This window comes from Carassius auratus, chromosome 22 (assembly GCF_003368295.1).
Source record: "Carassius auratus strain Wakin chromosome 22, ASM336829v1, whole genome shotgun sequence".
Taxonomy (NCBI): Eukaryota; Metazoa; Chordata; class Actinopteri; order Cypriniformes; family Cyprinidae; genus Carassius; species Carassius auratus.
This window is the reverse complement of record NC_039264.1, coordinates 25,892,972-25,908,570: the sequence shown is the minus strand read 5'-3', so window position 1 is coordinate 25,908,570 and position 15,599 is coordinate 25,892,972. Positions and strand designations below refer to the sequence as shown.

The 15,599-nt window shown below is 34.9% G+C and overlaps 1 protein-coding gene across 1 annotated transcript in view; it reads right to left on the bottom strand.

Moving 5' to 3' along the window:
• Positions 1-6,435: 6,435 nt before the first annotated feature.
• Positions 6,436-15,599, bottom strand: part of LOC113040692 (uncharacterized) — a 9,532-nt gene continuing 368 nt past the window's right edge. The window contains exons 2-3 of the mRNA XM_026198965.1: positions 7,116-7,664; positions 6,436-7,038 (exon numbers count right to left, since the gene is read on the bottom strand). Of these exons, the coding sequence (XP_026054750.1) occupies positions 6,805-7,038; positions 7,116-7,604 (723 nt within the window). The 5' untranslated portion in view covers positions 7,605-7,664 and the 3' untranslated portion in view covers positions 6,436-6,804. The remainder of the gene's footprint in view (positions 7,039-7,115; positions 7,665-15,599) is intronic.

Below are 15,599 nucleotides of genomic sequence, written 5' to 3'. Positions count from 1 at the left end.
TGAGAAGGTGTAACTGTTGTGTTGTGTTTGTAGGAGAGAAAAAAAGGCTACAGGTTTGCATCTCTTAAAACATTTCACTCTGTGACTTCAAATTTACTGATACACATGTGTGGCTTTTCTCTACAACTACAAATCGCACTGCCACAGGTGCTCAGGTAATTTGAATCAAAAATACCTTCATAAAGTTGCTGCAGCTGAGGAGGACAGTGATGCACGCATACAGGAGTGATTGACAGTTCGCGGCACTGTGAACAAAAAATACTCCGCTACACAATTATTTCGTTATTTTCGTTTAAGCTTATTAACGTTAGCGTTACAGAAAGGTCTGATTTACGCACTGTTACAGTCATTGTTTTTTTTGTTTTTTTTAAACAATGACATTTGAGTTCATGATTTTAATGTTGCTGTTTCTTGTGGCAGACTGAATGAAGAGTAATGTTTCTTGTGGCAGACTGAAGAGTAATCCGGCAGAGTTTTATACTGAAACTTTCCGTCTAAAAGTCCTTCCTTGGTCTTATCCATATTTCTTTGCACGTTGAACACACATAGGCCACAACTGGAAATAAAAAAAACTGCAACCACGTTAATTGCGTTATTTTTTTTTTACACGTTAAATATTTCAAATTAATCGAATGCGTTAACGCGCTAATTTTGACAGCACTAAGCAAAACATATTACAGATGCTTTGTCTAATTTAAATTGAACCGTGGTCCCAGCGTGTGCCACCCCAAATATATATATGTGTGTGTGTGTGTGTGTGTGTGTGTGTGTGTGTGTGCGTGCGTGTGTGTGTGTGTGTCTTCCCCTGAAAGAATAGTGTTACACTGCCACGCACAAACAAAATAAATCCCAGGCCTGGTCCTCTCTCGTCTAAATAAAATAAAAATATTGCATTTATATTATAATACATGGAAACACATGACTTGACAAGACATACCTGAGAGCAAAAGAACAATCAGCATGAGAAAACAAGGTAAGGGAAGGCATATGGAGAGGGAAAACAGACAGAATGAGTCCAGGGGTGTGACAAAATAGTGTTTTTGCTATCAGAAGCAAGATAGTTAAGGATATGTGGCAAAAGCAGGTTTCACATTTCCATCTAAGCAAATTAGGGTTGACAGATTTGTGTGCCATTATAATAAAATTGTACTGTGATAAATCTATTTAAATTTTTAAAATATGATGCAGACTGGCTTAAAAATGTTTGTAAAGAAAAAAAAAAAAAAAAAGATTAACAAAATAAATGCATGTGCACAATTTGAACTGTACATGTTTTCGATTAGTTTTGCAAGCGGTGAGGGTGAATTTACCAAGTAAAATACAGGTAAAAAATAAATAAATAAATAAAACTGGTTCTGCTTTTTTAGACTAAGCTTTACATTAACTGTAAACTTTTTCCTTAGATCTAAGATTGGTTGATCTGAACTAACAAATTCAGATTTCATTGAACCTACTGTACTATGTGAAAATATCTGCTTGGTGGAAACACCAACAATGAGTGAACAGCGCTCTCTTCGACCCTCAATTCATTAACTAAGCTGCTCTGAGTGCTTGTTCACAGTATGTGTTCACTACTCACTGTTTTGTGTGCACTTGAATGGGTTAAATGCTAATTACAAATTCATACTCTGAAAAAAGTAATGTCACTTTCACTTTCATTTCATATCATGAAAACAAAACCTAAAAAACAAACCTAAATTCTCACAGGTTTGGAATAACATTGACATATAAAGAGAAAGACATGTGATTACAACCGGCTTTAATGCAATCTGTGATAAATATCAGTATACAGAAGGTGCACACAGTATCATGCAAATACAAAACCATAGCCGACATAAAACCACTATGCCTACACACTTTGCAAACAGGAATCACAAAAGCTTTCCAAATTCACTATACATATACCACACAACAATAATAATAAAAAAAAATACTATGTATTATGAAGCATTAAAGTACACTCCTCGCCATTAAAACAGTTAAAGGAGGAGGGTTTATGAGTGAAATCTTCGGAGAACTTTATCTTTTGACTCTTGCAAACACTCTGGTGTGAGGTCCTTATCAAAAGCAAATTGTATGAGCTTAGCCTTATGTGTTTTGCTTGATTAAACCACTGCCAAAAGTTGATTAATCGCATATGCTGAGCAAAGTTGAGCAAATGCAATGCTATTTTTTTTTTATAGCGTGCTTTTGCAGCATTGTATGGAAAGCCATTTTAGTTTTGTTTGAATTATGTTTGATGTTTTGGTTTTCTTTGGTCAAAATATTTAGTAGTACAAAATCTATATGGTCAAGCTCCTTATACAAAATGAATGTAAAATTGGCCATTCAAATTAACAAATGAATCACTATAAGGCTGACATTTATCTGGACCTATTCTGAATGCTCCCACTCAAAAAAAACAAAAAACAAAAAACAAATGCTGGGTTAAAACAACCCAATTTGTGTTATTTTGGCAACCTAACACTTGGTCAAATATGGACAAACCCCGCATTAGGTTATCTTAACCCAGCAAATTGAGTTAAATGTTTTACCTAACATGCTGGGTTATTTTATTTAACTCAAATATTGATTGAAAATTATTATTGTTGGCTTAATATGAATCAAAAATAGTTAGAAAATTAAAAAATGCAGACACTGTTAATAGTGGCAACAGTAATAATCAAAAGGTGAACATTTATTAATAAGCAAGAACACCCATGGACAAAAATGTAAGACTCATTTAAAACGCATTTTAGAAATAAAAACAATATTTAACATTTAAAAGTAACCATTTAATTCAAGTGTACTAAACTGTTCTTGTTTTTTTTTTTTTTTTTTTTTTTTTTTTTAAAGCACAGATTCTTGTGCCATGTGTCACTGAACTTTTAAGCCGGTGTTGGGCTGCTGTTTGGCGGGGGAACCGCGAACCTCAGACCGCCACCTCATGTCCCACTCATAGCTGAGAGATACCGTGACTGACTCCATAATCTGCTTAGAAACAAACAGTACTGAGTTTAGAGAACATATTTTAACATAAAATAAAATCAAACACAATACAATACAGACTATGTAGATTAAATATAACATATACAAAGCTTAATTTCCCTTAAGAAGTCCGCCAAATTGGTGGCGCTGAGAACAGAATTGAATTAACGTGATTCCAGGTTTGATTCCATCAATTCCAAGAATCAATTCTGAACTAATATTTCTTATTCTAATTCTTAATTCATATTCCTGTTCCTGTAACTGAATTGCATGTGTCAGAGATCATCGTGATTATTGGGGACTTTTAGCAGTGTTGGCAATTAGGTTCACTACTGATGTTGACCTGAAAATAAAAAGTTAAATAGAGAGAAAAAAATATATATTATTATAAAACTCAAAACTAATTACGAAAGAGATATTTGTATAAATAAAATAATACAAATAATGTTATATTAAGGCCCAAATATAAATCAAGTGAACTGAACTGGGCCCAGTTTCCCGATAACGCTCACTCTTAGCGTGCTAAGAAGATCTCGAAAGATATATCTTACCAAAGTTGTTTATGTTCCTAAGTGTGTTCCCCGAAGTGTCCCTTAGGAAGCTTCTTAGTTTAGAAGCTTCTTAACCAGGCTTAAGTTTTGCCGAATAAAAAAATTGACATGGACTAAATGGCTCCGCGTCCGGATCGCTGCTATGGTCACTTACTGGACACAACCATGATTACTCATTTATAGATCTTAGCCATTTAGAGCCAAATTGTTTTCCAGATTTTAATTATCAAAAAATGATTACCAATTCGCTTTAATTACATTACGAAAAAGCCTAGGCTAATTACCAGCATATTAATTCTGATACCACATGAAGTTAACTTCATAAATAGGCCTGTATCTATTGCGAACATAATTTATCATGAGTCTTAAAAAATAACATAAAATCATTATTGAGGCACAATATTGTCAACATACCATAGTTTGATTTGTAATTCGCTGCGCTGGTTTCTAAAGACTGCTGTACAGTAGTGTCTTGAGCTCAAACAACGCTAAGAGAGAGCTTACGAATGGTCCAGACCAACCTTACGAAAGTATGACTTACAGAAGATATACTTAGCGTACGAACATATCAGGAATTGTGCCATAAGGTTAAAGAGAGAGGTTAAGGAATATGTTAAGAACTACTTAGTTAAACTTAATAAGAACGTTTTGGGGAACCGGGCCCTGGTCTTTTCAAAGTAAATCATGCCAAAAGTAGGTATTAGGTAATTTCAGGAGTTGGAAACAGCTTGCCAAAGTCAACTTTCTGGAAAAGTTTGCTCTAGCTGGTAAACACTTTTAAACTATCATTTTAGTAGGTAGAGAGAAAACTAATTAAATTACTTGCCTCAGTTAACATAAAAACAGTGATCTCCAAGGATAAAAAGACAAACTAACATGGAAACTAAAACAAGGTAACACACAGATACAAATGTGCTGCCATCTTAGATGCAAAGGTTACATGAAAACACACAAAACTATGTAAAACCAAATGAAAACACAGTCATTAGGCGTGTAACAGTATGGGTATTGTGTACCAACCGCTCATGATAATCATCCGTATCCCCTTGGAGTGGGGACTTAGAAGTGAGTAGGGCACGTGTGTGCCATTATGTAGTCGTCTGGAATGCACTTGGCAATTGTGATATATATTTATTTTTATTTTTTTTTAAGTTTTACTATATATATATATATATATATATATATATATATATATATATATATATATATATATATATATATATAATGTAAAACTTTTTAAAATGTAAAATCTATATTTTTATTTAACGCTGAACCTGCCGTCAGGTTATATATATATATATATATATTTTTTTTTTTTTTTTTTTTTTTTTTTTTCGGGACTGAGTTTAGCTTCCTGGCAGCCTGATGGATGAAGCTGTCCTTCAGTCTGCTGGTCCTGGCCTGGAGACTCAGCAGTCTCCTCCCTGATGGGAGCAGACTGAAGAAGCTGTTTGACGTGTGTGTTGGATCACCTGCAATGCAGAGGGCTTTGTGGGTGAGACAGGTTGCATAAATGTCTTTGAGGGAGGGAAGAGAGACACCAATGATCTCAGCTGCTCTCACTATAAGTTGTAGAGTCTTCCGGCAGGATGCGTTGCAGGGCACCAAACCACACAGTGATGCAGCTCATCAGGATGCTCTCGATGGTGCCTCTGTAGAAGGTGTACATGATGGGCGGTGGGGCTCTGGCTCTCCTCAGTTTGTGGAGGAAGTAGATATGCTGCTGTGATTTCTTGGCCAGTGCTGTGGTGTTTTCAGTCCAGTAGAGGTGCTCTGTTATGTGCACACCCATGATCTTGGTGATGCTCACTCAGTCCACAGTCACACTGTTGACAGTTAGAAGAGCATGCTGAGTGTGCGCTCTCCTGAAGTCAACAATCTCCTTCAACTTCTCTTTGTTCAGAGATAGACAGTTGTCACGGCACCACCCGGCTAGGAGGCTCACCTCACTCCTGTAGTTTGTCTCATCTTTGTTGCTACTGAGATCCACCACAGTCGTGTCATCCGCAAACATAATAAAAAGGTTGGAGTTGTGTGACGGTGTGCAGTCATGGGTAAGCAGAGTGAAGAGGAGGGGGCTCAGCACACATCCTTGGGGGGCCCCAGCATTCAGTGTGATGGTGCTGGATGTGTTGCTGCCAACCCGTACTGTGTGAGGTCTTCCAGTCAGAAAGTCTTGATAGGGTGCAAGACTAACCGTTTAAAGCATTTCATGATAATAGGAGTAAGTGCAACTGGATGGTAGTTATAGAAGTAGGATGGAGACGGCTTCTTGGGGACTGGAATGATGGTGGTAGCTTTGAAGCATGTGGGGACAACAGCCTAACTTAGTGAGATGTTGAAAATGTCTGTGAAGATATCAGTAAGTTCCACTGCACAGTCTCTCAGTACACGCCCAGGAATGTTTTCAGGACCCGGAGCTTTGGGAGCATTGATCCTGCTGAGGGATCTCCTCACACTGTCTGGGGTCAGCGTCATCACCTGGTCACCGGGAGGAGGTGGAGTCTTCTGTGCAGTGGAGCTGTTTTGTCTTCATTATCTTCAGCTAAAAATAATGAGTAAATTGCATTGCTTCCTTTGCCAAGTACATTCGAAGCGACTACATAATGGCACAAATGTGCCCAACTTACTCCAAAGACCCCACTCCAAGGTGAAAGGGATGGTTTGGTACATGATACGCATACTGTTACACCCCTAATATTCATATTAAAATAACTAGTCTTATTACTAAATCATTAATAAAGTGATATATAATGTTCTTACATGCTTTGTTGATGTACCGTCTGTTACTAAAACCACCAAAACAGCTGCTAGTTCCCACAGGAAAATAAATACATTATTATTATTTTTTTTTTTTTAAATAACAAAGTTAGAACAAAAATTTCAAAAAACCAAAATATAATAAATGAGGCGGGGTTGTAGGTGAGTCCATGTATTCTGCATTTAGTTCAGAAAGATATATTTATTCTGTACTGCCACAATGTCATAACAACCACATACATCAGTCAAATTTCTTTATTTGTGCATTATTGTTACTTATTGTTACAGCATATTCCAAGCTCCTTATGTGTTTATTTATATATTAAACATGGTTGACATATGGTTATAGTGCCGCTTTGTTGGGTTATTGTCACAAAAACTTGTGAACTGTAACTTAATTATATCTTGGCAATTAAATGTTGAAATGATAAATAATTGTTTTCATGCTTTTCATGCTATTACATTACTTTAATAAAGAGAAGAGACATGCATACATGAAAAAAGAGAATTAAGAAAAATAAGATGTTTAATCTTTTTTTGAAAAAACAACAAGTGGGTGTGTACTGATGGTGGAGGTGGGGCTGAGCTCCACATCATCCTGTCCTTGGTCATTTTCTTCACTGTGTCTCTCTATTTGTCCACAGAATAACAACAGCCGTCTTGGGCAGCGGTCACATTTTCCACTAATGCAGCAATCATGAATACCCACAACAGCAAGCGACAGGACACTGAAGACAGTGATCATAACATAACCTGCATACTGAAAGAAAAAGAAAAAAAAAATAGTTGAATGTATGTTGTGTTTTTTGTACGTCAGCTGTAATTCATGCAATGTACCTGAGACTGATGAATATAACTGCGTGTCAAAAGTAACAGCTCTGTCACATTTCGCAACCCTTCGATAGGTTGACACCACGACTTGTTTAGCACAGAATTAGGAACATAAATCCCCTTCCAGTCTGTCATGGCACAAGCAACATAATCTCCATCAAGTAGCAACATGAAGATCCACATTACAGATGGAATCAGACAAGATATGAGAGCTTTCGGCCAGGTCTGCTGATTATCATCATATGTTCCATTGGGGCAATGAAACCATCCATATCTAAGAGGCCTTAACACGTGGAACATTATAACCAAGGCAAAAAAAGCAGGTCCAATGAAGATGGACACTGTTAGTGTTGTATTCTGATCAGATCTGCACGGGCATGTGAAGGTATTATTCATCACAAAAATAAATCCAATTAACAAAATGCTCAGTGTAACAGAGCCGAATTCAGCAAAGAATTTCAGGATTTCTCTTTGTTTCTGTAGAAATGTCATCATTCTCTCTCACTTATAGTTGGTAATCCAGTTCACAAGTTCTTTATATTCTGGAGAAATGCCCTTTAATGAAGAAGATAAAAAAAATATTGTTAATATCAGCAGAATTAATGAATATTTTTTGAACATCAATGGTGCAAGAAACATTTAGCACAACAAAAATGAATTTGATAAATCGAAATGCTATACAGTTGTATATCTGTACAAATCTGTATAGTTGGAAAATAGCTTAATGTCAAATGTCCTCTCTTTTTTTGTCTTTTCGCATTTCACATTTATAGCAAAGATGAAATCATGTTCGACAATTAACTTCCTCAAGTCCTTCCCTCTCTTTTACAAGAAATAATTCTTTTTTTTTTTTTTTAAAGTCACAATTAACTTTTTTGGCAACACTTTAGAATAGGGAAAACTTATTCACTATTAACTATAACTTTTGCCTCAAATTCCTAATTTGCTGCTTATTAATAGTTAGTAATGTAGTTGTTAAGTTTAGGTATGGGGTAGGACAAGCCATTAATATGTGCTTAATTATTATACTAATAAATGGCTAATATATATGCATGTTAATAAGCATCTACTTAAGAGACCATAAAAAAGTGTTACCCCCCTTTATTTGTCTGTGTAAGATGTAAATTCAAAATATTCTGGAAGAAAAGTCTAAATTGTGTGGAAAAAACCCTAGTAAAAATAGGACATACTGTACACAATTCACAATCTATTATAATTATTATTTTACCCGTATTTTTTATTTATCTGGTTATATTTGAGGGTTTACAGAAAATTAATGTATAAAGTGCATTAGTGGAAATTGTGCATTTGCTGTAAATTTTCCCAAATTTTGGAATCATATTAGAGCTGAAACTATGACATGTGATTTTAAATCACTGATTAAAACATGTTTCCTGTGACTCTTAACCAATGACTGACTGTTTTAAGTGATTTACTGTACTGTCATCTATTTCGGTAATATTTATTTATTTATTTATTTATTATTTTGCTGCTTTCACGCTTGCAAAAGAAAAAAAAATGTTTTGCAAAAGAAAAAATAAATATGCTTCTTACAAATAAAAATAAAATAAGTATTGCAAGAAAAAAAACAAAGATTTGCAAACATAAAACAAAAATTGCAAGAGAAAACAAAATATTGTAACAAAACAAAGCAACTTTGCAAACTAAAACACAATATTGCAAAATATGAATAAAATAGATCAAAGACACATATTTTCCATTATTCCATTATTATTTCCATCCAGATTTATTTGCAACATTCCTTTTATTTTGTGTTTCAGTGAATTGTGAGTTTGTGATACTGTTAGTAGACCCTATATGACACTAAACATCTTTTGACCTCATAATCATATTCATGTGACCTCTAACCTCATGATAATTTCCAAATGTTGAAATCATCACAAGTGAAATTCCCAGATCATCCTATTGATCAGTATCAGGTTGCATCCAGGGATCTCTCTCTCTCTCTCTCTCTCTCTCTCTCTCTCTCTCTCTCTCTCTCTCTCTCTCTCTCTCTCTCTCGCGCTCTCTTTCTCTCTATGTGAAAAAGATATTGGGTTCAAACATATAATATGATGACAGTATAAAAAGATTCTCAGCATATTATTGCTTTGAAAATAAATCAATAAAGAAAATAAATAAAAAAAATAAAGTTACATGATTTTGGGAGTGATGATGACAAAAATTTTGCTTGGTTTAAGTTTAAAGATCATCTGTATCTCTCTCTCTCTCTCCGCCTGCATGAGCGTGCTCATGTCTGTGTGTATGTGCATGTGTTCTGTATGTGTGTGTGTGTCGTGCACCCACTGCTGTCACCAAACCTTCACCCCGTGGTCAGATCTTCCTGCAGGCAGAAGTATCCCTAGATCAGATCTCCAGGCATGCTGTGCTTTACACGGAAGCCTCCACTATCAGCTGGTGTACAATTGGCATGCAGTCTCAGGAGTTTGGATGAGCCTGCAGCTGCATTGGCATATATATTCGCCTTGAGTTGATAGCAGTGCGCCTTGCCTTGAACAATCGCAAAGGGTGCTTACGAGGCACACACATGCTGGTCCGAACGGACAACACAGCAACTGTGGCGTACATCAACCGATAAGGTGGTCTGTGCTCCCATCACAGGACCAGTAGACTAAAGGACAGCTTCATTCATCAGGCTGTCAAGAAGCTGAACTCGCTCCCGAAATTGTCCCCCGTCCTTCTTCTGGCATTTTCAATGTTTTCCAAGTGTTTGTTTCTTCCGTGTTAGGCTTTGGATTGTTTATACCGATTCTCTGCTGCCTGCCCCGACCTTTGCTTGTTACTGTTTCTGATTTTGGATATCCCGACATACCTGACGCTGTTTTCTCATCTCTGCCTGTTTGACCATTCCCTCAGACTCCATGTTACAAAATGCTTGTTCTAACTCTTTCACACACTAAACTGATTCCTGGAAAGTACACCTAAAATTGCTAATGTTCTTGGCCTTATAAAAGTTATCTTAAGTGTTTTTTTTTTGTTGTTGTTGTTGTTACGCTATGAAACCAGAACAAATTTATATGTTTTCATGATTTTGTTAGTTCTTTCTGTTTGAATTTGTTTACCGCAGTTTCACTATTCTTATTTTCCCATCTAATCGTAATTGCTAGGCCATATGCTTTGTATCCTAGTTTTCATTGTCATGTTAGAGATGTTAGAGGATATTAGAGGTTTTTTTTTAAAACTGTGAACTATGTGAGTTTACACTTGTTTAGTTTGCAAGAACATCCTTTAAGAAATATTGGTAGCACTTTATTTTACAGTCCTGTTCCCCATGTACATACTATGTACTTATTATAGTAATTACAATAACTATGTAATAACTAGGTACTAACCCTGAACCTACCTCTAAACCTAACCTTACCCCATGTAGTTACCTTGTATTACCAGAACGTTCTTAGATAAATACACTGTAAGTACACTATAAGTACATGTAAGTACACTTACTGTAAAATAAAGTGCAACCGAAATATTATTTCGCTAAATATGCTGAAGTGCATGTTTTATGTCTGCTGAAGTTGTCACCTCCCTAAAGCCACAACCTACATTCATAAATTTGATTCTACACTGTTTTCTGTAGAAATGGGTTAAGATGCAATAATGAAAGATTGGCCATGAATATGAAGATTTTGTGAAGCAAGATTTCTGTGTCTGATGAATGAACGTGGGAATATTTGTGTTTGACAAGATGTGGCCGACTGTGAAACTCTACATTTTGGAATCTTACAAGGAATATACTTCCGGGTGTAACCCCCTGCTTTTTGACTGCCATAGACTGGGCATACTTTTACAATCAAATTTGGAAAGAATTTAATTATGGTGGAAAATTTTTCCAGTGGGACGGTGTCAGACAGGGAATGAGGTAAAATATATACATAGCAGCCTGTTGGAACAAAACACATCATGACCAAAATTATCTTATGTGGGTAAATAAATGTCGGGAAGACTCTGAAACAAACTTTTTTCACACACACACACACACACACACACAGACATGAGCACACTCACACAGGTGGAGAGAGAGAGAGAGGGTGAGGGGGCGAGAGAGAAATACAGATAATCAACTTAAACCAAGCACAATTTGTGTAAACCTCTCATTCTGAGAACGGTCATCATCACTCAGAAAATAATGTAAGGGTATTTTTTATCCATTTATTTATTTATTTATTTTTAATTCATTATGCATTAATATGCTGAAAATCTATTCATATTGTCATCATATTTATATGTATGAGCAGATGAGTATGATCTGTTAAAATTACCTACTTATTATTGACCTTAAAACCAATATTTTTCCCACATACAAAGAGAGAGAGATGGAGAGAAAGAGCAAAAATCCTCTGACTTGGGATGCAACCGGATATCATGGACACGCATCATATTTACATAAGCTTCTTAAAGAACATAGATCGGCATGTGTGTGTAGCAAAAGGCATCATCTCTCTGGATCCATCTGGATTACAAATGCAAAATAAACATAACTTTTAGTTTTTTTAAACAGATCCATTTTCAGCGTCACCCCCTCCCCTTTCAGAACTGTGTGGACATAGTTAATAATTATAATGTATTTTTATGCAATCATCATTGGCAAATGGATGGTATGGATGACTCTAAACGTTTATAAAGAATGTCTCTTTGTATTTGGGACTTTAGTCTTTGCCACTTTACAGATCTTCTTTATGTACCAAGTGCGTTTAACACTCCAAAGAGAAAGGAAAAATCGCATCATATGTCCCCTTTAAACTTGACCATTTTTTGATCATTGAATTTGATATCGGTGCTCGTGAGAGAACATGGATGGTCCACTTCGTTTTGTTGTGGCAATGACATAATAACTCATGGGTAAGTGATAATATGTCATGGCCACAAAATATTAATTCAAGGGAACGTCATATTAACTCGTGGGAATGTCATACTATGTCGTGGCCATGAGGTCATTTTGTCTAAGTAACGACATCCTTATTTTGTGACCTCGAGATGCTATGTTGAGGGAATGGCATTCATTTCTTTTGAAATAGAAAACATTTCATTATTAAATTATTACAATAACCATATGCCATGGCTACGGGACTTTATTATGTGTGATAGTCAGCATTCAAATGAAGTTTATCATGAATAAATAATAAATTGAATGAATAATTGTTATAATAATGAATTAATCAATAGATTCATGTGTAAATGAAAACACAACACGCTCATTTATCATCACATCACGCTAAAACTTTATTGGCATAATTTATTCATGAATGACCCTGTTGTGTTTTCATTTACAAATGAAACTAGGGGCTAAGCAAGTTTCTGATGGCAATGGCATTTAATAAAGTCCGGTAGCCAAGGCATATAGTTAATATAACAATTTAATAACAACATATTTTCTATAATAAATAACATAATATTTTCTTAATTCAAAATAAAATATTATAATAAATACATATCTGATAATCCCAGGTTGCTATAGTCACGCAGGTTTGTTTACACATTAAACTCGTGGCCATGAGAACAACATGTCGTTCCCTCAACATACGAAGTCGTGGCCACAAAAAATGGATGTCTTTCCCTTAACATAGCATCTCGAGGCCACGACATAAGTATGTTGTTACCTCGTCAAAATGATCTTGTGGCCACGACATAATATGACATTCCCACGAGTTAATATGAAATTCCCACAAATTAATATATCTTGGCCAAATAAATCAGTAGCTATGGCCATGGAAAATGTGTTGCAAAATAATTGCCTTTGCTCTGTTTTATTTATATTTTGCAATTGCTTATTTTGGTTTGCAAAGCTTCTTTTTTCTCACAATACTTTTTTTTTTCTTTTGCAATTCTTTATTTTTGTTTGTAAGAAGCACGTTCATTTTTTTCTCAGTACTTTATTTTATTTTGCAATTCTTCAATTCTTTTCCAGATATATGTGGCCGTATAATAACTCTATACATATACTTCCAACTTTTGCTTTCCTTCAATATCTTATTTTTTATTGTTATTATTGACATTGGTATCACTTTATAATAACATTTATTAATTAAACACTAACAAACATTATGTAATGTAATGTTTAACTAATCATTACTTAATATATATTAATTTGGGGTGGAATGATATGTATTTGTATTGAACTGTCACGATATGGGCATCTCGGTTCAGTTCATGAGACCTTACATCGAATACAGGCAATTCACCCCAATCCAAAAGGGGGCACCCACACCAATGCAACACTGTTTGATAACCAGTCGCCAGCAGAAGAACAACAAGTGAATGTTCATTTGTGATGTAATGCATCTAAATGCTAAACTGTTATTTATTATGTAAATTATAGGCTTTGTGTTTCAGTCACATTTCAACAATAACATAGGGGTGGGCGCGCTAATGTTTGGTTCACTGTATTTAAAGTAGATAATGTACCAACTATGCGGTCAAGTTAGTAATGCTGGAACTGAAGCTGTTTATCTGTGTGTGTGTGTGTGTGTACCATAGACTGTATAAAAACATGGACGTAGTATCTGTGACGTCTCCCATTGGTTTCCGATGAGAGTTTTTGAAGCCAAAAGTAGGGTGATTGGGCCATCTCTATCTTGGCAGCGTGTCACCGTTCACCATTCCTGGATAATCAAAAATGGGCAAAAAGGGTTGCTGAAGCCACGCCCACCTAGCACGACAGCGGTGACAGCAGCAGTAATCCACCTTTCACTCAAGTGGCCACGCCCTTAATTATGCAGAACTTTAAGGCTTAATATAATTTAAACGGGTGAGTACTAAAACAATTTACCCACTCACAGTAGCCATGAAAAGGGCAAAATTAGCCAAATAGATCAAACTATTTTTTTTGAACCAAGCTGTAAACATTTTTTTTTTTTTTTTTTTTTTTTTTTTTGCTGTAAAGTTGGTCATTTTCCCAGCCAGGGTTAGGCGGCCAGTCGATGAATTGCAGTTTAAGTCACTCACTTGTTGGCTTCACGAGAGAGAGAGGGAGATTGCCACTTGGTGTGCACTCGCACCGGCGTGATCACTTCAATGGGTTCCTTATACCAGCAAAATCAACTTTATACACTTATTGTCTTATTAATAATGCATCACTGTATAAAGGTCAGATTCTATTTGTTTCCACTCAAAATGAAAACAAAACACTGTGCTTTTTTAAAATAAAGATAACAAATAGGAAGTTGCTTTCTGCCATTTGAGTTTCCTTTCTGTGAACAAATGAAGCCTGACACAAAAATAAACTGAAACTCAGCGTACATACTACGTTGTGTCACACTTTTTGTTCACTTGTTTATCTGTAAACTAAATCAATTATATTTTGAGAATTCATTTTTTGTATGTATACATGTACTTCATATTTTATATATAACAGTGTAATAACAGTTAGTATTTTCACATCCAGGTGGAATTATTATTAGTTTTTTTCAATTTGTACTACTGTCTTTTCAAAATAAATGAAAAGAAACCGAGCATACTAGATGTGTTATGTCTTTCTGTTGTACTGAAATCGCATCGAACAGTGACCCACGAACCGAAGTACATACTGAACCGTGACATTTCTGTACCATTCCACCCCTAATAATCATATATCCAGAATTATGAGATAATGAGCTTGTTAATATTAACTAATGAACTTGCCAAATGATTAACAGATTATTACTTAATGAAAATTAAAATTATTAAAAGCTTAATTAATAAATAATTAACAAACATTATATAATGCTTAACAGATAATTAGTTAATGTTTACAAATGCCATTTAACTTTCAATGCAATTTAAAAATGTAAAATTATACAATATTTACATTACATTTGAATACCTACAAATGTCATTAAACTTCAGTTCACATATTAGCTAATGCTGCTAATAATCAAATTTTGTGAAAATATAGCATAATTAGTAATTGTAAGCACTACACAAACTATTCATCTTAATATACTCATGTAGTTTCACAGTCTGAAAAGGTCATATATTTGGTCTTTGTTTGTTGTGTAGACTTATACTATTTGCACATCTTAAATCATTTATTTATAGTTTGTTAATGTCTTTGCAGTACCCAATCTAAAGAGGAAACTATTCATCAAATGTAAATATTTACTAATCATAATTAGTACCTTTATGAGCAGTCATTTTGATGGCAAAATAAATAAGTAAATAAAAGTGTCCAAAATGATTGGAATTCACCATATTTTCACATCTTTACAAATTATTTATTAATCTTCTATTCATGTTTTTGCAGTACTGCCCTTACCCAACCTTAAAACCATACCACCAAACCTGTCCCTAATCTTACTCATATCACTCCTCCATAACAGCAAAAGTGTAGTACTGTACATTACATTTTTGTATAACATCTGTTAAAATCATTTGTAGATTTTCAAGATGTGCATGATCATATGAATTAGAAGTTTAATGGCATTTGTAAGCTTTTTAATTCACATGAAATGTAAAGTATTAGGTAATGTTTAATACAGTTATTAGTAAACATTT